The sequence below is a fragment of the Lontra canadensis genome, unplaced genomic scaffold (genome assembly GCF_010015895.1).
Source record: "Lontra canadensis isolate GAN:19392208 unplaced genomic scaffold, GSC_riverotter_1.0 scaffold7, whole genome shotgun sequence".
NCBI classification, from domain to species: Eukaryota; Metazoa; Chordata; class Mammalia; order Carnivora; family Mustelidae; genus Lontra; species Lontra canadensis.
In genome coordinates this window covers 32,050,042-32,071,728 of record NW_022631001.1, presented here as the reverse complement: position 1 = coordinate 32,071,728, position 21,687 = coordinate 32,050,042, and the positions used below count along the sequence as shown (strand labels likewise).

Sequence of the window (21,687 nt, the reverse complement as noted above, 5' to 3'; positions counted from 1 at the left end):
TATAGTAAATTCCTAAAAAGGTAGAAGCAGAACCTTGGAGACATAGCAATGAGTTCTTCTGTCAAGTGAAATCTCATGAGGGCAAGGCCTTATCTCTCTTGTTTATGAATTTATCCCTAGGACCTTGGAGTGAGTGAGTGCTGCCTTCCCTGGGCTGAACCTGGGGATGACTAGGCTTCAGGTCAGCGTGGGCAGGCCCCTTCTCCCATCCCGAGCTGCTAGAACACACTGGGCCTGGCCTGTGTGGGGAAGCTGTGCAAGGAGCCCCTGTAGCTCTGCCCCAAACAACAGTGACCAGTGACACGAAGACCAGCACCTTTAAAGGGAAGGGCCAGTCTCTTCTCTATCTGATCCTTCCTGAGAGGAGAGAAACTAAACTTTAGTTAAAGCAGGCTAGGTTTTCGGGCACCTGGGTGATTCAGGCAGTTAAGTGTCTGCTTTCGGCTCAGGTCATGATCCCAGGGTTCTGGGATCGAGTCCCACTTCGGGCTCCTTGCTCAGCAGGGAGCCTGCTTCTCCACTTCGGGCTCCTTGCTCAGCAGGGAGCCTGCTTCTCCACTTCGGGCTCCTTGCTCAGCAGGGAGCCTGCTTCTCCCTCTCCCTCTGCTGCTCCCCCTGTTTGTGCTCTCTCTTTCTCTTTGTGTCAAATTAAAAAAAAAAAAAAAACTCTTAAAAAAAAAAAAGGCAGGCTAGGTATTTAGGGTTTGAGAGAATATCTTACCTTGTGGAGGTTTTTCCATGCTGGAACTACTAAGGGAAATTAGGGAGTCATGTTCTAAAAGCATGCTGGAGTTGGACAGACCAGAGATCCTTACTATATTTCTTTTCATGTGGAGCCATGCTGTCCACACCCCCCCCCCCACCCCATAAACACAGTGGCTTCATGGCCTAGTGAATACCTTACCTTGAATTGAGGAAACTCATCCCTAGGGGAGCATATATCAAAAGGTGAGGAGAGATGAGGCACATTCAGGAGGCTTCCTGAGAGATTCTGAGTGTCGTTAGAGGCCTGTCCTCTCCCACTAGAGTTTAAGCTTCATGAGGACATGAATTTTTGTCTCATTTATTCTTATGCCCGGCACCTAGAACAGGGCCTGGGGGATAGTAGGTGCTCACTAAGTATTTGTTGAATGAATAAACACATGTTCGGGTTGTTTTCTGTTAAAGGCATCTTCTCCCACCTCCAAATGAGAATAATGGAAACATAGAGTCCTTTGTGGAGTCCAGACACCGCTGGCGTACAGGGCTGGACCGATGATGACCTTTGGCATCCACGGTTCTGTGAAATAAATGAGGGACTTAAGGCCTCCCTCGACTGTGAGTAGGTTAGGATCTCCCAAGGCTCAAGCCTGGCGCATTGCCCTGCTGCTGCCTACCCTGGGGAATGCTGAGGCTTATTCTTTTCACACGTCCTTGCTGTGCCGACTCTCTTTGGTCATTGGCTTGGCTGGGCACTGCATTTCTCTCATCTGTGCCCATGTACACGTGGGATGGCTCTTGTTTGACTTGCCCTTTTAAAAACAACTTAAGCATGTTGAGGTTTCCTGTTGATCGGGGGCAGCCAGAGGCTGTGACCCAACAGGGAATTGTTGGCCAATCCCTGACTCACCCAAGCTCCAGTTTTCTGTGTGTGAGCAAGCAGTGACAGCAGGCTGGCTCGAGGGCAGCTGGCTGCCTTCCTGTGGATGGCATAGCCCTCTGGAGCCCATGGAGGCTCACTGCCCAGCTTTAAGGGCCATGCCTGCGGGTCAGGTGGGCCTTCGTAGCATGCGGCATTGGCTGTCTTTGAACTAAAAGAAGATGCCTGCTGTCTTTGAACTAAAACTGTTTGAGAAGAGGGCCAAAAGTTGACAGTGATTACCCTAACAGACAACTAGAAAAGTGTACTGAAAGAAAAGTCTGCTCAGGTTCTCGTCATTAAGCTCACCTTTACCTTTTCCTTTATTTGTCCTCCATTCACTGAGCACTTTCCAGATACCGAGGACGTGTCCTTCCACCTGGAAGAAATCACGGACTGGTAGGGAAGAGGTCTAGAGGTCTCGAGGGGGAAGACGTCCCTGATACTTAGAAATGCTATGTTTGAGACAGGGCAGTGCGTGGTGCCCTGAGGGTTTCTGCTGCGTTGTGTCTGGGAGCCTTGGCAGTTCACAAAGATGGCAGAGGCCACTGCTTCCTCTTGAGTGGGGCAGCGTAGTGTTCTATAGCTTCCTGTCCTGGCTTCCCGCCTCACCAGCTGAGGGACCTTGGCTGAGATATTTAGTTTCCCTGTGCCTCTGTGGTTTTCCCTTGTAAAGTGGAGATAATAATAAACAATAATAATTGTGTAGGGTTTTTGTGAAGACTAAATGAGTTTACTAATATGTGTAAAACCAGTTAGTTAGAACTCTTACCCCTATTGGCCAAGAGCTGCCAGTGGATTTAATGCTGAGGAGCAGCAGGTGCTTGTCTGAAGCGGTGCTACCGCTGAGGAGTTGGCCTCCCCTCCCCACCAGCATCCTTGTTAACGGCGCAGAGAGGACCCTTTCTGGAGGGACCCTGCTGATGCTTCTGAGACCTTCAGGGATCTGAATTCTGCCGAAGGGCAGCATGCTGTGCTGGTAACAGAAGTCTCAGGAGACGGGTTTATTAAGGAGACAGAGCGAAGGGCTCGGGGGTATACTTGGGGTACTTCAGAAAGCAGCATGCAGGAGATGCTCTCCTGAGAACCAAGCACCAGCATTTCTTCCTGGTGCCACGTTCAGCGGGGCCGTGTTGGTAGGTTGGAATCAGCCGTGGTGGGAATATTTATACTACGGAGCTTGGCCAGTGTTACAGATCTGTGCTTTCTCTTCAGAGGGCTGATGGCTAAATATTTCTACTGCACGGCCCTGGCCTTAGGGTTCTCTGGAGGCCTCTGTAGCTTCTTGGGATCCTCTCCCCTGACCTAGAGCTGGCCTCTGTTCCAGACGGCACTCAGGGCCTCTGGGATCGAACTGGATAGAGAGACCCATTGAGTTTGGCCTGCTGTGGATAAGCAGCGCTCCTTTCCTTGAGGACGGCTTTGCCAGGTATACTTGAAAAGAGCACTTCAGGCTTGGGTGCCCTGCAGGAAAGAGATACTGAGCGCTCCAAAAATGAAATGCCATGCCTCTCGTTGTCAGGCCACTCACTGCCATTTTCTCTTCTTTTCCTTTTTCTGTTTTTGTTTTTGTTGCTTTTAGGTCTCAGTCCGTCTCTCCACCTCCAGTTCTCTCCCCACCAAGGAGTCCCATCTACCCGCTCAGTGATAGTGAAACGTCAGCCTGCAGGTACCCGAGCCGCTCCAGCTCCCGGCTGCTCCTCAAGGACTGGCACCCCCGTGATCTTTCACCCCCAAATCCTCAAGCTCCCTCCCCAGGCACTTCACCACCCGTCTGTCCCCTCAAGGCCACCGACTTCAGTTATTCGGACCGAAGCCCTTCAGTGTGCAAGAGAGAGGACCAGAAGGAGAATGTCCAGGGGGAAGGCCAGGATGTAGAGGGAGTAGCTGCTTGCCTCCCTCTTGCCCAGAGCACCCCGTCCTTAGGGCCAACAGCTGGCCCACGGAGCTTCTTTTTGAACCGCACTGGCAGCCGTGCCCACAGCCTGGGCATCCGAGAGAAGATTTCAGCATGGGAGGGGCGCCGAGAGGCTTCGCCCAGGATGAGCGTGTGTGGGGAGAAGCGGGAGGGCTCTGGGGGCGAGTGGGCGCTCAGTGAGGGCTGTCCCAGCGTGGCGCCATCTCCCTGCAGCTCAGAAAAAGCCTTCGATTTCAAGGGCCTCCGGAGGATGAGCAGGACCTTCTCAGAGTGCTCCTACCCTGAGACCGAGGAGGAGGGAGAGGCGCTCCCAGTCCGGGACTCTTTCTATCGGCCGGAGAGACGGGCAGGCCGGAGTGAGCCCAGCGCCTTCCTCAGGGGACATGGCAGCAGGAGAGAGAGCTCAGCAGTGCTGAGTCGGATCCAGAAAATTGAACAGGCCCTGAAGGAGCAGCCAGGCCGGGGACTCCCCCAGCTCCCCAGCAGCTGCTATAGTGTAGACCGAGGGAGAAGGAAGACTGGGACCTTGGGCACATTGGAGGAACCGACAGGGAGCACGAGTGTGAGCACTGGCAGCCGGGCAGGAGGAGTGGCTGGAATTGCGGGGGAGGCAGGCCCACCCCTGGAGAGGGAAGGCAGTGACTCCACTAAGCCAGGGACCCCTGGAAATAGTCCAAGCTCCCAGCTGCTGCCGTCAAAGAGCTCCCCTGATCCCGCTGTGAACCCTGTCCCCAAACCCAAGCGCACCTTTGAATATGAGGCTGACAAGAACCCCAAGAGTAAGCCAAGCAATGGTCTACCTCCTTCGCCCACACCTGCTGCTCCACCCCCCCTGCCCTCTACCCCCGCCCCACCAGTCACCCGGAGACCCAAGAAGGACATGCGTGGTCACCGCAAATCCCAGAGCAGGTAACAATTGCTCTTGCAGTGTCTTTAACGGCTGGGCACAGTGGCTTTCTTTTCGATGGAAGTTTCAAAAACAGACTGTAATTGTGGGTCACAGTCAGTAGTCCTTCCTTGGTCCTGGAGCAGTGAATCATCGTCAGGTGGTAACAGGAGTTAGGTGGAAAGGAATTTGCTCTGCTCTTGCTGGGATAAGGATCCATAAATGTGACTGGGGCGGGGGTGGGGGGTGGGTGAAAGTGGTTCTTCCAAATGTTGCCTGCTGAAGGTGTGGGCTAGATTTGGCCTTTGGGGGAGAGTTGGGCTGTGTCTTGAGCCCTGTCAGAACTTCCTTGGTGCCTGTGGGAGGGGTAGGGCCACCTTCCTTGTGGATAAAATGGGCAGTCCCTTGAAGACTAGCAGTAGGATCTTAGCCTCATGACCACCTGAAACGCCAGCGCTAGAAACTTACTTCTTTGAGGTAAGCATCATCTGAATACTGTATGTTGTCCTTAACATGGGAGTATTGGCACTTTTAAGGTGATTTTCTCTTTCCTGAGGCTTCCTGGCCATTTAGGGACTCTGGGCCTATAGGGAGAGGGGATCCTTGGATCCTGAAAGGGGAGACTGAAGGACAAAGGAGTTGAAAAACACTTTCCTGGCTTCTTGGGCGTGTCCAAGAATGACCTGTCCTGACACTTTCAGTGTCTTCCTGGCAGTCTTGGCATTCCTGGCCCTGGACTACCTGGGCCATCTTAATGTGACCAGGAGCTTGAGGTGCTGGGGTTCAGGAAAGTTAATAGCATCTTATTCTCTGAATTGGGGTAGGCTGGAAGCCTGCCTCCTTGGGAAGTCCTGTCCCCCTCTCCCTCTTTGCCTTTCTCTTCTAAAGCAAAGTCAGATGGCATTCAGGTTCATTTCAGTTCTCGGGATTCTTCCATTGGACCACACACTTCAGGCTGCATCCCACATAGCCTATCTCATAAAGGTAACTGTTCGTGAGAGGAGGACATCAGAAAGTTTCAGATCCATGGGCCAGAAGAGCCCTTGGCTAAGGGTAATCCTACGTTTTGGCTCACCCCAGCATGCTCCCTGGCTCTTAAGTCTTTAACAGCCTACCAAGAGTGTTTGCTTTGTTCTTATTTATCCATTTCTGTAAACACCACCCAGAGCCTGCCATGCACCAAACCCTGAACTGGTTAAGGGCACACAGGGTCGGATAATATGGGGTCCTTCCATTCTTGATGTGGTATAGGAGATAGATGGACAGATAAATGCTAGATGCTCTTCTGTGTGCTCCCTGTCAGAATAGGGCGCTATAGAGACCCAAAGGAAGAGGCAGCTAAATCAGGCTGGGGAGTGAGCGAAGCCTCCTTATAGAGGGAGTTGCTGAGCTAAATTTAGAAGAGCGAAAAATTTGCAGTTAGCTAGGTGGGAAAGGGGGGTGTGGGAGAGTACGTCAGCCTGGAGGTTTTACACATACTCCCGCACACAATACATTTATACGTAATACATATACACACACAAACACACACACACCCCATAGACAGAAGGGTCACTTCACATAAGAAGTAGCTTCGCAAATTTAAAAATCTGTGCTCTTGGGAGGAAAAAAAGACCACTCAAAAAGCATAGCCTGTTTTATTTGCCTGTTCACATAGCGAGCATATTCCCTCTCAGAGCAGGTGAGTTTGTTTCTATTGTGTCTGGTATGATTCTTATATTTAATACACCTTTTTATTTTAAAAAAATGCAAGCCAAATATTTCTTTGGGTATTCAAGCAAAGAAAAAGAAATCTGTTTAAAAAAATCTGTGGAGAAATTGACTCTATTAGTCTTAATTCAAGACAGTGTTTTGGTCTTCAGTGTGGTGCCTTCCTGAGGGATTTTCAGGGGTAACGTGGCAGAACATAATTTGTGTCTTATTTGCTGACTTGAGAACTACCTGAAAAAGATGTTGACCGCACTGTATGTATATCCACGAGAGCTTGATCTCAGACCACCAGTTTCCGTGGGCCCACGTTCACAAACCACTGCACTCAACCATTGCATACTTAACTGGGTGAGAAGTCTGGGTCAGAGACAGATTTGGGAGCCATCATGGTAGGAATAGTAGATAGAGTGATGGCCATCAGTATTTGGCCCCCAGAAAGTACAGAGTGAGAGAATCCTAAAGACGGGACTCTGAGAGACCCTGGCATTTAAAAGACAAGTAGAAAAGGCAAACCCCTCACAAGAGCCTGAAAAGTAAGTGCCAAAGAGGCTGTTGCCTGTGTCACAGAGGCGAAGGAAGAAGACTGCCGTTCCAGAGTGTTCAGCTGTGTCAGGCACTCCAGAGTAGCTAGGCAAGCTGAGAAAAGAATGTGGCTTTTAGGACACTTGTAGTCCTTGACTTGCACCCCAAGACTCTCAGGAGTTTTTCATTAAACAAGAAGAAAAGGCTGAGATGTCTAATGGTACCCAAAAGAAGAGGGAAGTGTTCATGGGTGGGAGGAGGTCTTCAGTCAGTGCCTTTCCTTTCTCCCCCTCCCCAGGAGTTTGCTAGGACCTGCCTTGGAGAGAGAGAGAATGCAGCTGGGGTCACATCTTAGATAATGGAGGAGAGGAGGAGAGAGTATTGTGGGCCCAAGCTGTCTGAGGAGCCGACAAGCTGTGGTTTTGAAATTCTGCAAATGGCCATTTGCAGTGTGCAAAGGAGATTACTAGCTGAAGGGAAACTGGGTCTTGGAAGTAGCTTCTGACTGCAAATTGGCCTTCTAGTTCCACCTCAGAAGCAGTGTGGTGTTTTTTTGTGTTTTTTCTTTTTTGAAGTCTCAGCCTTTCATCTTCCAACAACCCACCTACCACCCCAACTGCTTCCCTGACCCCCAAACAGCCCTGGGCACCCCCCACCCACTGTTGAGCCCTTGCCACCTGTTCAGATCAGGAGCCTTTGCTAGGATGCAGGTGTGATGGAGTCTCCAGAGGCAGAACAGGGACTCCATTCTTGTGGTCCTGGTGGATACTTCTCAAGGATGATATACTCCAGGACTTGGAGGCCCAGGTCAAAAGCCTAGACCCTGGAGCCAGACAGCCTGCGTGAGTCCTGCCTCTTGTCACTTCGTCCCCCTGAGCCTCCACCTCCACATTCATAAAATGGCACAATAGCTCATAGCAGTGTTATGAAGATTAATGATATTCACCTGCAAGGCATTTGATATGGCATCTGACGCACAGCACCCATCCTAGCTGTGGGGGCTGTTACAGGGATTATTTGCAGGAACCCAGTCTGGAACCTTGCAGACCCTTTTCTCCTCCTTTGAATGGTAAGTTTTGACCCATCTTGATGCATTGCTTGGTAGCTGTTGGTGAGGAGGACGTCTGGTCTTTGCTCTTGCCCATGGCCATTTCCCCAACAAGGCAGTCGGAACCTAGTTTTGCTGGAATGACTCATGCTCTGTTATCCACAGAAAATCCTTTGAATTTGAGGATGCATCCAGTCTCCAGTCCCTGTACCCCTCTTCTCCCACTGAGAACGGTACTGAGAACCAACCCAAGTTTGGATCCAAAAGCACTTTAGAAGAGAACGCCTATGAAGATATTGTGGGTAAGCTCTGGCAGAGGGGGTGGGCTGGCTCGTCTCTGGGAGCTGTAGGGCAGGAACAGGAGGGACACCTTAGATTCTACTTCATTCACTGGGGGCAGAGTTGGCCCTGCTTCTGGAACTTCTCAAGAAAATGGGCACCAGAGGAAGCAGCTTAGCAAAGACTGAGCAGCTGAGAAATTAAAGCCTGACCTTGAATGAACTGAAACCCAAAGGGTTTCTGGGACCACAAAAAGGGGAAAACCACATCATCCTTTTTTTTTTTTTTTTTTTTTTTTTTTTTTAATTTTCAGAAATCTTCCTTAGCTGTGTGTCCTTCCTTAGTGGTGTGTCTTTAGGCAAATCACTTTTCTTAGACCTCTCTCACAAGGTGGTGATGATGATGTTGTGATTTTAACAATAATAATGATAATAGTAATAAAACTTCAAGGGATTATTGTTAGAATTCATTGAGATAAAATGTTTATCAAAGTATCTAGCAAAGTGCCTGGTTCTTAATATCTGTCTCCTACTTTCCTTTAAAGCAAATGGTGTCAAGAAATCGTCTGAGATTTTACTCTGCTTGCAAACAAGTCTAGCCCTCCCCAGTTTCATAGATGCTGACACAAGACACAAGACTCATGGGAGACAAAAGACTTTATTGCTCACAGCACACAGGAGGCATGAGCTCCGTGTCCATGTGGGTCCCCCTTGCTCCCAGGTCCCATGAGGCAGTGTGGAGGAGGTCCAGGTAGAGGCTGTATGCACAGTGGGTCTGTGTCCCAGCTGAGGATCTCCAAGCTTAAGGAACCCCAGTCTTCTTGGGGTGGCTAGCAAACATCCCCAACCTTTGCCCCACAAAGAGACATTATCTTTATTCTGGTCAGGAAACAAATCTGCCTCTACCCTCCGGGGAGACACCCTCTGTCTTCTGAGGTGGTTTGTATACATCTTTGAAATGGTAGTCTGGATGGTTTCATTCCTCTTGCTCAAAAGTCAGAAATATAAAGTGTCATGGAGAATTGTCCTTCAACAACTGGGAAGACTTGGTGTTGACAAACCTGTGTTCCAGGGTCAATGAAAAACCAACAGAGTGGGGTGGGTTGGGTTTATTTTGGGCTTTCATTCTAATTCTGGCCTCGTTCTCTTCAGCGGATACTTCAGTTCCGTTCAAGTAATGTGCTGTGTGTGAGTGTAGATCACTCAAGAGAAGAGAAGCAGTGTGCTGTGCACTTGATCCCTCCGCTCTCATCTCCGGCTCTGTCTCATCTCTGTGTTAGGACTTGAGGCTGGAGACCATAGGCTTAGATAACACATTAGAGAGGGAAGTGGCCCTAGTGGAGAACCTTCCAGATTCTCCTAAGACTGGGGAATCTTCAGAAGAGGAGGTCATCTATTCTCTCATTTGATCTGAGCCACCAGTTTCATTGTTTTCTTCTTACAACTCGCTGGGCTGGCGTTTCTGGAAAAATAGCAGAGCACTGCTTCGATCCACTTAGGCACTGCTTCCCCAGGAATGGAGTGCATAGTATACAGCCATCCAAAATTAGGTCATAACCGGAAGACTGTGGGAGTGGGATCCCTAGAATAGCAAAACGGTTTGGGGAGGGAGGCCTTTTCCCTTAACACTGGGAAAAAGCTTTGTACACATGGTCGCCAGAGTTGAGGTCAAGAGCTGTGGGGATCAGAGGCACAACCCCATCTTCCTCCCCGCTCTCATTGCAGGGTACATTCCTGTTTCCTCTAGCTGAGAAGAAATCGGAATGTGTTCTTGCTGCCTGGGGCCCTTGGGAGCAGCAGCTGCAGTGGGCAGAGGAGACTCGAGTTCTTAGCCCCCTCCCCCAGCCCAGCGGGCTCTGCCCACGCTGTGCTCCTCTTCTCTGAGGAGGCTTTGCAGCCTGACGGGGCTGACCAGGGATTTCAGGAGAGGAGATGGATGTTTTTGTGTCAACTGAACTGAACTAAGAAAAAGAGAAGATTTAACCATTTCTCCCTGTCCAGAGTTCCATGATCGTAACCCTGTTTAGCCTTGTTTGGGGACTGTGTCTGGTGGGGTCGGGGGAGATGAGAATTTGGGGGACACTGTCCTGGGCAACAGAGCTGTTCTCTGGGCCTTCTTTGGTCAGGTTAGAGAGAAGAGGAGGAGGGAGGCAAGGGTGTCTGGGCCTCAGTCTCCAGACTCAGTAGAGGAGTCTTTACCACTTTGGGATGCTTCAGGAGGAGGGAAGGAAATACTGGAGCAGCGTGGCTCCTTCCTGAACAGATGAGCTAGAGCTAGAGGAAAGGGCGGGGATGGGAGGAGGCTGCAGTGGGGGCGTGATCCCTCACTGCTCACCTAGCTTCTGGATTTGGAGCATTGTGCAGAGTACAGGAGTAGTACTCGGGAGGGTATTGGAAGGAGGGCAGGGAGTGACCCAGGCACCTGGGTTTGGCTTCAGCATTGGGGGTGGTGGGGTAGGGCTGTTCAGCATCTGTAATTAGTTCACTGCCTTGGACACAGCTTCTTCCTTTGTATCCCCCACAGTAGCACTGGCTAAATTTCTAGACCAGGGAGGCTAGAGGGAAATCTAAGAGAGAATATCTCTTTCTCTTAGATTCTGGTTGATCTGTCCCTTTCTCTTTCCCTGGTCCAAGAATTTGGATCCCCCAGAGGCTTCACGGGGGCCCTCGTTGCTGCACTATGAATGTCAGTTTCACGTTTGCCTGGGATTGAACAGTTCCCTGGACTTTCCAGGAGCCCTCTCTTCTGTTCTTGGCCCAGCCTGTGCTCTGTGAGCTTCAGGTCATTTTTGGTTCTGTTTGGATTAACCAACTCTTATGCTGCTTTGCTTGCACAGGGACAGACAAAGCTTTGTTTTGGGTGTGTGATCATGGGCTTGTGGGGGACAGGGAGCTCCCGTGTTAAATCTCCATCTTGGGGACCAGTTGATTGGATTGGAGTTGCTGGTCGGTTAGAGGTTGAGGTTTAGTTGGCCCAGAAATGAACATGTCTTCTCTATGAGCAGTGGACTTGAACGAGGAGCCTTGGGGAATTTGTTGGCCTCCCGCCCACATCAGGCATGACGCCTGGGGACCTGGGGTGGGATATTCCGAGACAGGCTGAGGTTTGTCCTGCTAATTTGCAATAGAGGGGTTCAAAAATAAAGTTACTGCCTTGCTGCTTCCTAGGCTGTTAATTCTCGCCTGTCCAATTTGACATCTGCCCCTGGAAGATGCTGCTGTCCCACAAAGCCTTACAATCATTTGCATTCTGAGGCTGACACTTAAAAATGCACCGAAGGAAGCAGCTTATTAGGGAGTTATGTGGAGTGGCCTCGGCGCCTGACCAGGGAGCCTGGACTGCATTCCTGCAGAGATTCCCACTCCCAGCAGCTAGTTGGGGCTGAGGGAGAGTTTCCAGGAACTTGAGCGGGATGGGAGCTGGGGATAGGGCCGGTCAGCCTGACTGCAAAGCTTTTGGAGCTTCTGCTCTCTCCGTCTTCTCTCATTTGTCCCCAGGCTGGAAAGTAGGAAGGCACAAAGGGTACCTAACAACACCAAGGCTGTAGCCTGGGCAGTTGGAGAAGGGTGTCCAGGCTTGGAGGGTGGGTAACAGTTGGCTCCTTAGAGCTCCACATCTGATGTACTGTGTGTTGGCGGGGAGAAGGGATGTGTTGGACCTTTATCCTGGCCCCCTCCGCTGCGTGAAGGAGGGGAAGAGGCTGAGCACCAGCAGAAGCAGCTGGTTGGAACCAGGACAGGTTTTGAGAGAGAAGCTACAGACCCTGCGCCCTAGCCAGGGCACGGTCAAGAGGCTTAGGATTCTGTGAGAGAAATCCTCAGTGTCTGCGCACTTACACACCTCTTCCCTGACTGGTTCTTCTAGTTGTGTGTGTGTGTGAGTGAGTGCGGTTTGGTGTGTGTGGTTAATGACCAAAGGAGCTGTGGGGAGGAGCGGGGGCAGGGCTGGGTGGGGCTGGTTTCTTCCTTCAAGAGGATCCCTATGATAAGCTTGGGCTCTGACAAGCCCCTTTAAAAGAGTGCAAAGCAGAAATTCTTGGCGATGCCCTTGTTCCATATCTCATCAGCAAAGCTAGAAAGGGTTGAGACCTCTGGCTTCCCCAGCTGGGCTTGATGAGATGGGGCTGCTCGGGGCCAGGCTTCTGGGCAACAGGGCCTTCCTCTTCCTCTCCTCTCTTCAAGCAGTCAGTGCGGATCGGCCTCCAGCAGTCCGTGTGGGTGGGAGTGCAAGTGACAATCTGGTGGTCTGCCAGGCTTCCTGTCTCCCATCTATGCCCCTGCTAACTCTTCACCATTTCTCTCCACTCAGCTGTAGCTGCTCTAGCCTTGCTGTGGCCTTGCTCCCCAGAAGGAAGTTCTGAGCCCTATTCCACAGCCTCCCGCCTCTCCCAACTCTGAGCCATTGCTTTGGGATTAATTTTCTCCCAGCAGGTTCAGGTGTGGTTCGCCTTGGGGCCCAATTGGTATCTGCATATTATCCCCATCCCCTGGGCATCCTTATTCCCTGGAAGGATGACAGGGAGTACGTCCGTGAGACAGCTCCAGAACAGTGGCTGGGAATAATCTAGGACATGGAGAGTAGCAGGTGAACGAGGGCTGTGAGGGCCCAGCTAAGGCTGGGGAGGCAGGGCTTGGGCTGGGGCCAGCAGTCATTTCCTGGAGCAGTGATGAGTGGCCTGATTCTATCAGAGAAAATTTGAAACATTGCTGAAGAAAGAGGCTGGTGTTAAGGCTGGGAAGGCAGGAGGAGCAGGCTTTTGAGGCTTTCCTGAAATTTTGTTTCCAGAGGCAGTGTTAGTATTGAGACCCTGGTGTTCCCACCTGTTTTCTCCCAGGTTGTCTTCGATGTGCCTCAGTGTTGTGCAGCTATTACTTCCCTGGGCTTTGGTCTCCTACATCTTTTCCTTGGAGTGTTGGATTTTGTATCCATGTTCAAAGCTCTGATCCTTTGGGAAGAAAGAAGGAGAAGGAGAGAGGGAGGGAGAAGGAAGGAAGGAAGGGAGTTTGCCTTGGGAGTCATGTCATGGCATTCCAAATCTATTAGGAAGTTTAGAAACATCTGTCTAAAGCAATGGTTCCTAACAGGGCAGGGGGGTAATTACCTCCATCCAACCCATCAATCCATCCATCCATCCATCCATCCATCCATCCTTCCTTCCTTCGTTCCTTCTTTCTATCTTTCTATCTTTCCATCGCTCCCTCCTCCCTCTGTACCCCCTGCCATCCATCCATGCCTGCATTTATCCTTCTGCTCAGGAGACATTTGGCAGTGTCTGGAGACATTTTTGGTTCTTACAACTGAGGGGATGCTACGGTCATCTAGTGGATTGAGGCCAGGGTTGTTGCTAAGCATCCCACAAATGCGCAGGCGAGCCCACCACCGCAACAATCATCCAGCCCCAGATGTCAGTACTTTGGACAAACTCTAACCTAAAGCAGTTGAGACAAGGTCATCCTGTTGATTCAGGGATGATGATAAGGACTCTGGCTGGTCAGCCATCCAGCCCAAGGCCGTCTGGATTTGATGAGCTTGTAATAAATGTTCTTCCTGCCCCCATCAGAACAGTGATGCTCTGGCCGCATTTCCCAGGGTCCGGAAGATTGTGTCCTGGCACTCTTGACTCCTGAATCCTCCCACCTCATCAATACAGGTCATATGTTGGAAACAGACCAAGAAGAACTGGGTGTCTCCTGCCTCCTCCCTAAGTGCCCAGAGTGGGGTAGGCTGGATGCCAGTTTTGATGCTTGGCTTCTAGAGCAGGGTTGCTGGCCGGCTCTGCTTAGTCAGGACTCTGGAATGGAGACCGGTCATCTTTATAGCATGGCTGTGTTACAGGAAAACGTCTGCTCAGTTGCTGAGGACTCGGCTTGGTGCTGGGAATCACTTCATCCTGTCCCAGATCCTCTCTTGACCCGTTCTTGACTCACTTTCAAGAGATTTGTGTGGCTTCCCTGGTGGCTTGAGTAGGTGTGACGGAAATCTTCCTTTCACACCTCTTCCCTCCCCCTACCTCTGCTGAAGCATTTCCTCAGTAGTTTTCCATGGTAATAATAAGTAGATACCCCAAGTTTGGGGGGAATCTTGACTTTGGAAATTGGGAATTCTGTAAGCATATAGGGATTAGTTTTTCTCCTGTATTGCATCCTAGGAAAGCCTACAGTCTCAGCGGCCTTATTTCTAGTCCTGTAGCTCTTTCCTCAGCTGCTCCCCAAGAAGTGGTGTCTGAACTCCCCTGGGGCGTGAGGTACATCTGGGCATCTGCAGGGCTCAGCGGTCACCAGCCTCCATCCCACTGTGGAACAGAGAGAAGAGGAGTGAGCTCTGGTCTCTTCATGTATGCTGCCCCCAGCAGAGGGTAGCATATATATGTTGGTCACTAGTTGCCTGGGTCCCCAGTCCCAGACAGGGGTGTCCATGTGGCAGGGAGGATATGGAAAGACAAAGGAAGGGGAGCAGAGGGCTACATTCACTCTCATTGCCCACAGATCTGTGGCAGGAGGCTCATGGTGTTCTGAGGCGTAGGGAAGTCCAGGTTTGTGCTGCAGGGAGAAGGGCAGGCACGTAGGGCTCTGGGAAGGAGATGCTTTTACAGGCAGGGACTGTGCTTTGTGCTCCCTGAGATTTGCTGGCAGTGCCAGGATGGTGCCTGCTGCCAGGGATCTTAGCCATTCGTCCCCGAGAAGCCCAAACTCCCTACCCTCACCTCTTCAGCGTAGATGGCTAGCAGGCCTTTCACACCTCCCCTGTGTCACAGCAGGAGGGCTTGTTACAAAAGGGGATTGAAGACCATTCTCTTATTGCAAGGCCAGTGGTGGAGGAAACAGTGACCCTGTAGTGAGAGTGCTGTCACTACTTGGCTTGCCCCTGTTCTGGTGTGGGGTTACCTGTGGACCAGATGGAAGAGCTGCCCTGAGAGAATTGGTGCATAGGACAGTCAGTGGGAGGGAGGCCTGCCAGCCCCCTGCTCCATGTAGTTAGGTTTGTTCCTCTGTGCCCAGACTCCGGAGTGGGTCCTCAGGGGGCATCTGCAGTAGGACAGCCGTGTGACCTCTGAAAGCCTTTCCTACCTTGAACTGTGCATCTCTGGGGCTTTCACAGCAGGAGGACTGGAGCCAAAGAATGAAGCCCGGTGTTGGCTTTGTCCTCTGGCTGGGCACAGGCAGGGTAGCTGAGCCAGTCTTGGGCAATCTCTGAATTTATAAAGCAGAGGCCAGACGAGGCTGAGCTGCACTGGGGGCGGGGGGTTTGCTTCTGGACTTGGAGCCGGGATCTGTTTGTAGCCTCCCCACAGCAGACGGGCAGCTGTATGACTCATGGGCTGAAGGGCCAGGCAGAAGCCATTCTCTTTGGTTCACAGGAATTCTGCTTGTTTATTTGTGAGTGTGTTTCCTCCTTCCCTTCTCCCAGTCTCTGACTTCTCCCCCTCTGCAGGAGATCTGCCCAAGGAGAATCCATATGAGGATGTGGACTTAAAGAGCCGAAGAGCAGGACGAAAATCCCAGCAACTGTCTGAAAACTCCTTGGACTCTTTGCACAGGATGTGGGGTCCTCAGGACAGGAAGTACAACAACCCACCCACTCAGGTAATGGCAGCCCCGACTTGGGCCAACACAAGGGCCACAGTGGAGGCATGTCCTGCCAGGGTGTGGGCCCGCTTCCACTCCCACTCTTTCCCTCACTAGTACTTGGCAAAGGAGGTGACCTCAGGGAAGAGCTCTGCATGCGGGGACTTCTGCCACGTCGAAATCCTTGTGGGCACCCTGCCCTCTGTGCTCCCCTTCACTACTTGAGCTCTGCGCTGCAACATGAGCCCCAGCTGCCTCCTGTCCTGTCATTGTTCCTCCTCCCTTTCTGTGGGTAACAGGAAGACAGGCCCCTAGTTGGAGTCTTGGTATTTGGTAGCTCTGGCAGAAATGATCTCAGTACTGGCGTTGGGGGGCCAGGCATAGGCCCAAGAACCAGATATGGAGAGCTAGGTAGGTGTCTGCCAGACCTGGAGCCGCTCACGTTGGAGGGAATTAAGACTGAATCGTCAAGAAAAGGGCTGATAGAAGGCAGGATGAGAAAAAAAGGTGAAGAGTCAAAGGAGACTGTTAGACTCTAGCTCATTCTGGCCTCGTCCAGGGTGGACAGGGGACAGGAGAAGGAGGCAGGAGGCGCTTTCTTAGACCTACCCAGGCAACTCTAATTCTCTTTGCAAATGGAGGGACCTGGACATTTTCTAACATTGGCTGGAGAATACAGAGATGGTTTCTTCTGGCTTTGGAGTGATATAATCATTTTTATAAAAGATTCACCTTTCTCATGAGCTATGTTCAAACAGGCCCCCACTGAATTTGTGTGGCCAGCCTGACTGGGTGGGAGGAGGACTGGCTGAACAGTGATGAAGGATGATGCCAGATGCAGAAAGTGGGTGGGAGGCGGGCTGAGTGGGCAGGGGTGCTGCCTTTCTAGCAGGCAGCGGGATCTGTGGAGAGTAAGGTGCCTCTGAATAAGGGTGCTGGTTTCGACTGAGAGAGTAGATCGGGGCTGGGGAGGGGCAGCTGCAGTGAAGGAGCCACCTGGCTGGGAGGCCCACCTTGCCAGGCTTTGGGAGTGAGAGCCCAGAGCCCTTATGTTCTTCCTGGAAAAGGTGAGCAGGGCCAGGCTGCTATGTGGATTATGGCCCCTGCTATAAGGAAGCGTTTTAGAACTGGGTCAGGGGCTGTGGGAAGGAGATGACCTCCATCAACCAGGCTGAATAATGAGCCAAGGCTAAGCCTTGTCCCAAAGCTCAGGAGGAGCCCCCAGAATTCCCGCTTGTCCTTCTCTTTCCACTCAGATGAGAGCCCAGTTTTTTAGGCTCTGTTTTCTTTTTTCTGGTAGAGGTGGTTCGGCTTCCTTTGTGGAAGCCGTGTCTCATCTAGCCCTGACCTGCTGATGAGCAGCTGAGGTCTTATGAGAGGAAATCCAGGCAGAGGGAAATTCCAGGGTGGGATTCAGGGGAGACAGGGATGCCAGCCAAGGCATATGTGCTGAACCCCTCTCCCACATCTTCTCCCCCGTACCAGCTCTCCCTGAAACCCAGCAGCCAGTCCCTGCGCAGTGGGAACTGGTCAGAGAGGAAGAGCCACCGGCTGCCGCGATTACCCAAGAGGCACAGCCATGACGACATGCTGCTGCTGGCTCAGCTGAGCCTGCCGTCTTCACCCTCCAGCCTCAATGAGGACAGCCTCAGCACCACCAGTGAGCTGCTGTCTAGCCGCAGGGCCCGCCGCATTCCTAAGGTAGCCTCCCCAGAGGGGCCACCCGGGGCTGGCCGGGCAGGTGGGCAGGCAGGTGGGCAACTCTCTCCTCTTCTTCCTTCCCTAATCCAGGACTGTTTCCTCAGTTCTCCTTGAATAAATTCTGGGCCCTTGCACTGGCTTTTCTTTTTCACCTGGTTAATTCCCTGTCTTATTAACAGAGATGCATTAAGGGGTTCGTGGGTGCACAGATGTTAGGGGAGGGACAGACTAGGGAGCACTCCTTGCCATTGAGTGACCAGAAGCCAGTCCTTTAGGAGACTCCCCTCTGGTGGAGTGTGCACTTGGAGATCTCTATGCATACATAAACACTTCCAGGCTTTGAAGGGCCTAAGACTCAAACTTGAGTCTTCCTTTCTCTGACTCTCAGAATTGAGAGTTTTCAGCAATGAGTTGCACGCACAGGCAGTCAGACCCAAATCCCCAGCCCAAAGTAGCAGGATTTAGCCAAATGGTATTTTTAGCCTGCAAACAATGCTTGGGTATATTGGGAATTAGCTCCTTCCTGTCATGGCCCCAGGTTATAGCCTAGAGGGAAAGGCTCCAGTCCTTGTTCCTGTTATTACGTCTGAAGAGCTCTTTTGTCTCCGTTGGTTCAGTGACTCTAGGGACCCAGAAGCTCCCATCCTGTGTAGTTTGGTCACAGTTCCTTCCTCTGGGGAGCTAAGTTTAACATTCTTGTGTAGGAGCAGGAGACCACTTAGGGGACGAGGGAGAGGAGAGCTACCGGCCAGTCTGCACTTGGGGTCAGTGCAACAGGGAGACCAGAACTGGGCCCAGTGTGGGGAGGGCAGAAAGCTTGCACCTTGAGGGAACAAATGGGCTACTAATCAGCCTTCTTAGAAATAGGGGCAGCTGGTATTAGGGTTATCTCACCTCCCCTGCTTTTCTCACCCAGCTTGTCCAAAGAATTAACTCCATCTACAATGCCAAGAGGGGAAAGAAGAGGTTAAAAAAACTGTCCATGTCCAGCATTGAGACAGCATCACTGAGAGGTAGGTCTTGATGTCTGAGTGGTTCAGGTATCGGGGGCCCTTGGGCAGTAGGAACAGGGAGAGGTACAGACTAGCCTCAGTTTACCCTTCTGTGGGCCAATCCCAGGATCCTCCTGCCTTCTAGGAGGGTAGAGTCCTACCAAGAAACGGCACATAGAAAGGGAGGGCCAAACAGGGAAGGAAGCCATGGGTTGGGTTAGTTCAGGCACTGGGCTGTGAGGCCCTGATGAGGGAGGTGGATGTGGGATTCTGGTTCTGCCAAAAGGAAAGGCCAGACTTACTGAGCACTGTGGTCTGTTTCCCCTTTCAAATCTTGGCGTCCTGGAGGTAGTCCCTGTGATCCAGGCCTTTAGGCCTCTCTGCTGTCTCGGCCTCCAGCTCAGGCCTTCAGTAGCTTCCCCCAGATCAGGACTGGATGGAGAGGGTTTTGGATAGCAATTAGCACCTGTGGTTTGAGCTCAGAGGGACCCTGGGCCTAAGGGGCCCAGAAGAGGTAGGATTCATCCCTTGTGAGAAGAGCTGGGAGGGGAGCCCAGGAAACATTGGCTGTGGGGCAGTGGCTCAACAAGTGTGCACTCCTGCTGTTACTTTTCCAGATGAGAATAGTGAGAGCGAGAGCGACTCTGACGACAGGTTCAAAGGTGAGGCACGGAACCCCTTCCCAGCCCTGGCTGTAGAGTCACCCCCCCCCCCCCCCCTGCACATATAGTTCTCACGTCCCCAGTTGGCCTGCTTTGGAGGGGCCATAGGCAGGCAGGATAGCAGCTGACAGAGCAGAGAGCTCCAGGGAAGTCCCCTCCTACTGTGTGCAAGGCAGCCCTGTGATGGTTGAACTCAGACAGCCGCCTTCACCTGGACTTCCCCAAGGTATTGTCCGTGAGAATCGGGTGTTGATTTGCCTGGTAAATGCTGCGAATCTGGAGGGTCAGAGGTGGGTTTAGAAGATTACAAGTACCTCCTCTGGCTTTAAGAATTGTACCTGTCTGAGGAAACTGGTCCTCTAGAGGCCCTGAGACCACTAACCCCCCATATCCACAGAGAGGACTGACACCTCCCTGAAAAGGTTCTGGGAACTTCCCGTTCCAGCAGCCTTGGATGAATCTCTATTTTTTCTCTCCTGGGAAACATGTCTAGACTTTCCTGGAGGGTTAAAGTCTATGGGAGCTAGCTCCCTTCTGCCATCCTCCACTGGTTCTCCCAGGGGTAGGGACAGGGACAAAAAATCCAAGTCCAAGGACTCTGAGAGGGGCCCAGGACGAAGCCTTCATGGAGGTTCCTATCTTCTCCTGTTGGTACGGGGCAGGGGTAGGTGGGTGCCTGGGTTTTGCCTGGCTTAGGCAGTCCTGTCAGCCCCAGCCCAGCCTCCAGAAGGCCTAGAAGGCCTAGCACAGCAGCTCCCCGTGGCAGGGCAGGGCCTCTGCATAGGCGTAGACACTTTGCTCCTGCCACTTCAGCCCCAGACCCAGCTGCGAGAGGTGGTCAGACCAGGCTTCTGCACTTACAGGTGGTCCACAGAGGCAAAGCCTGAGACGGGGGGGGGGGGGGGGGCTGATGTGGGGTCTGTGAGGGGCCAGTCTGCCTGTCCCCTGACATACAACCTGCCCCCAGCCCACACACAGCGCCTGGTCCACATCCAGTCAATGCTGAAACGCGCACCCAGCTATCGGACTCTGGAGCTGGAACTGCTTGAGTGGCAGGAGCGGGAGCTTTTCGAGTACTTTGTGGTGGTGTCCCTCAAGAAGAAGCCATCTCGGAATACCTACCTCCCTGAAGTCTCCTACCAGTTTCCCAAGGTGAGGCCATCTCTCCCCCATCCCGCCCATCCTCTAGCACCTTCTGTCTGCCTGGGCTATCTCTAGGGCAAGAGAGATCCTGTTCCTGCCATCGCCACTTATCTCGCAGTGACAGCCCTGAGCCTGGTGCCCACCAGCTAGCTGGGAAGAGAGGCGTTCCGAGCCGTGGGTTTGGGCCAGTACTTGTTCAGAGGGTGAGGTACAGAGAACACCTCCTAGTATGCTTAGAATAAAACCCAAATTGGTTATAAGGATGGCAAGGGGCCTGCGGAAGGGCCCCCAGGTGCTTCTACTTTATTTCTCTTTTTTAAACTACTTTATTGAGACTTAATTCACATACTATATAATTCAGCTATTTAAAGTATACAATTCAGGACCCCTGGGTGGCTCAATCGGTTAAGTGGCTGCCTTCAGCTCAGGTCATGATCCCAGGGTTTGAGCCCTGTATTGGGCTCCCTGCTCGGTGGGGAGTCTGCTTCTCCTTCTGCCAGCTTGTGCTCTTTCTCTGTCTCTCTCTGACAAATAAATAAATAAAAATTTTTTAAAAAGTATACAATTTAGTGACCTTTAGTATATTCAGAGTTGTAAAATGAATATTAGAACATTTTTTTAAAAAGATTTTATTTTAGAGAGAGAGAGTGCAAGCAAGTAGGGGGAGGAGCAGATTGGAAGGTAGAGAGAGAGACTCTGAAGCAGACTCCATGCCCAGCGTGGAGCCTGGCACGGGGCTTAATCTCACAACCATGAGATCATGACCTGAGCCAAAACCAAGAGTTGGACGCTTACCTGACTGAGCCACCGAAGTGCCCCTGGAACATATTTTTATCACCCCAAACGGAAACTCTGTACCCTGTTAGCTGTCACTCCCCATCCCCCCACCTGCATTCCCTCTTACCACACCTTCCCTGCCCATCACCAGCCAGCCAGCCTGGCCTCCTTGCTCTTTGCCTCTGCCCAGAATGTTCTTTCTTTAGCTCTGCACATTGCTGCTGGCTCTTTCTCATTCCTCATTCTCTGCCCAGATAGTACCTCTTCCAGGAGATCTTTCCAGATACCTAAAGTATCCCTCCTCCTGCCCAGTTCCCTCTGTCACAGCACCTTATTTATTTCTTTTGTGGCAAGATCTCCTTTGGAGATTTTGCTGTCGATTGCTCACTCTCCTGACCAGAATGTGCAGGGACGGGGACCTTGTCCACTTTGTTTTCCATCAGTAGCCCTAGCATGTGACACAGGGCCAGGGGCCACATAGAAAAAGTGCTCACTTGGCACATACTGAATGAATAGATGATGACTCAGCTCTCCCCAGACCTCTCTGTAGGAATCGGGAATGGGGACAGGATTGCTGAGGAGCATGCCAGTTGGTAGGATGCCATCTAGAGCTCTTAGGACAGGAGATGCTTCTCAGCTCCCCTCCCCTACCAACCAAGGATCCATGTCTTCTCTTGTCTATCTCTCCCCATATTCCTCTCCCTGCAGCTGGACCGACCCACCAAGCAGATGCGGGAGGCAGAGGAGAGGCTCAAGGCCATTCCCCAGTTTTGCTTCCCTGATGCCAAGGACTGGCTTCCTGTGTCCGAGTACAGTAGGTGAGGCGTGGCCTGGTCTGGCTGAGGTGAGGCAGGAAGGGGACACAG

The 21,687-nt window shown here is 51.8% G+C and overlaps 1 protein-coding gene across 5 annotated transcripts in view; it reads left to right on the top strand.

Moving 5' to 3' along the window:
* The window catches only part of DENND2B (DENN domain containing 2B), a 148,368-nt gene that overhangs the window by 110,333 nt on the left and 16,348 nt on the right, over positions 1-21,687 (top strand). For all 5 annotated transcript variants that reach the window (XM_032853414.1, XM_032853415.1, XM_032853416.1 and 2 more), the window contains 8 exons: positions 3,201-4,445; positions 7,868-8,004; positions 15,413-15,564; positions 17,032-17,247; positions 18,164-18,260; positions 18,857-18,901; positions 19,869-20,053; positions 21,530-21,639. In XM_032853414.1, coding sequence (XP_032709305.1) covers positions 3,201-4,445; positions 7,868-8,004; positions 15,413-15,564; positions 17,032-17,247; positions 18,164-18,260; positions 18,857-18,901; positions 19,869-20,053; positions 21,530-21,639 — 2,187 coding nt within the window. The remainder of the gene's footprint in view (positions 1-3,200; positions 4,446-7,867; positions 8,005-15,412; positions 15,565-17,031; positions 17,248-18,163; positions 18,261-18,856; positions 18,902-19,868; positions 20,054-21,529; positions 21,640-21,687) is intronic.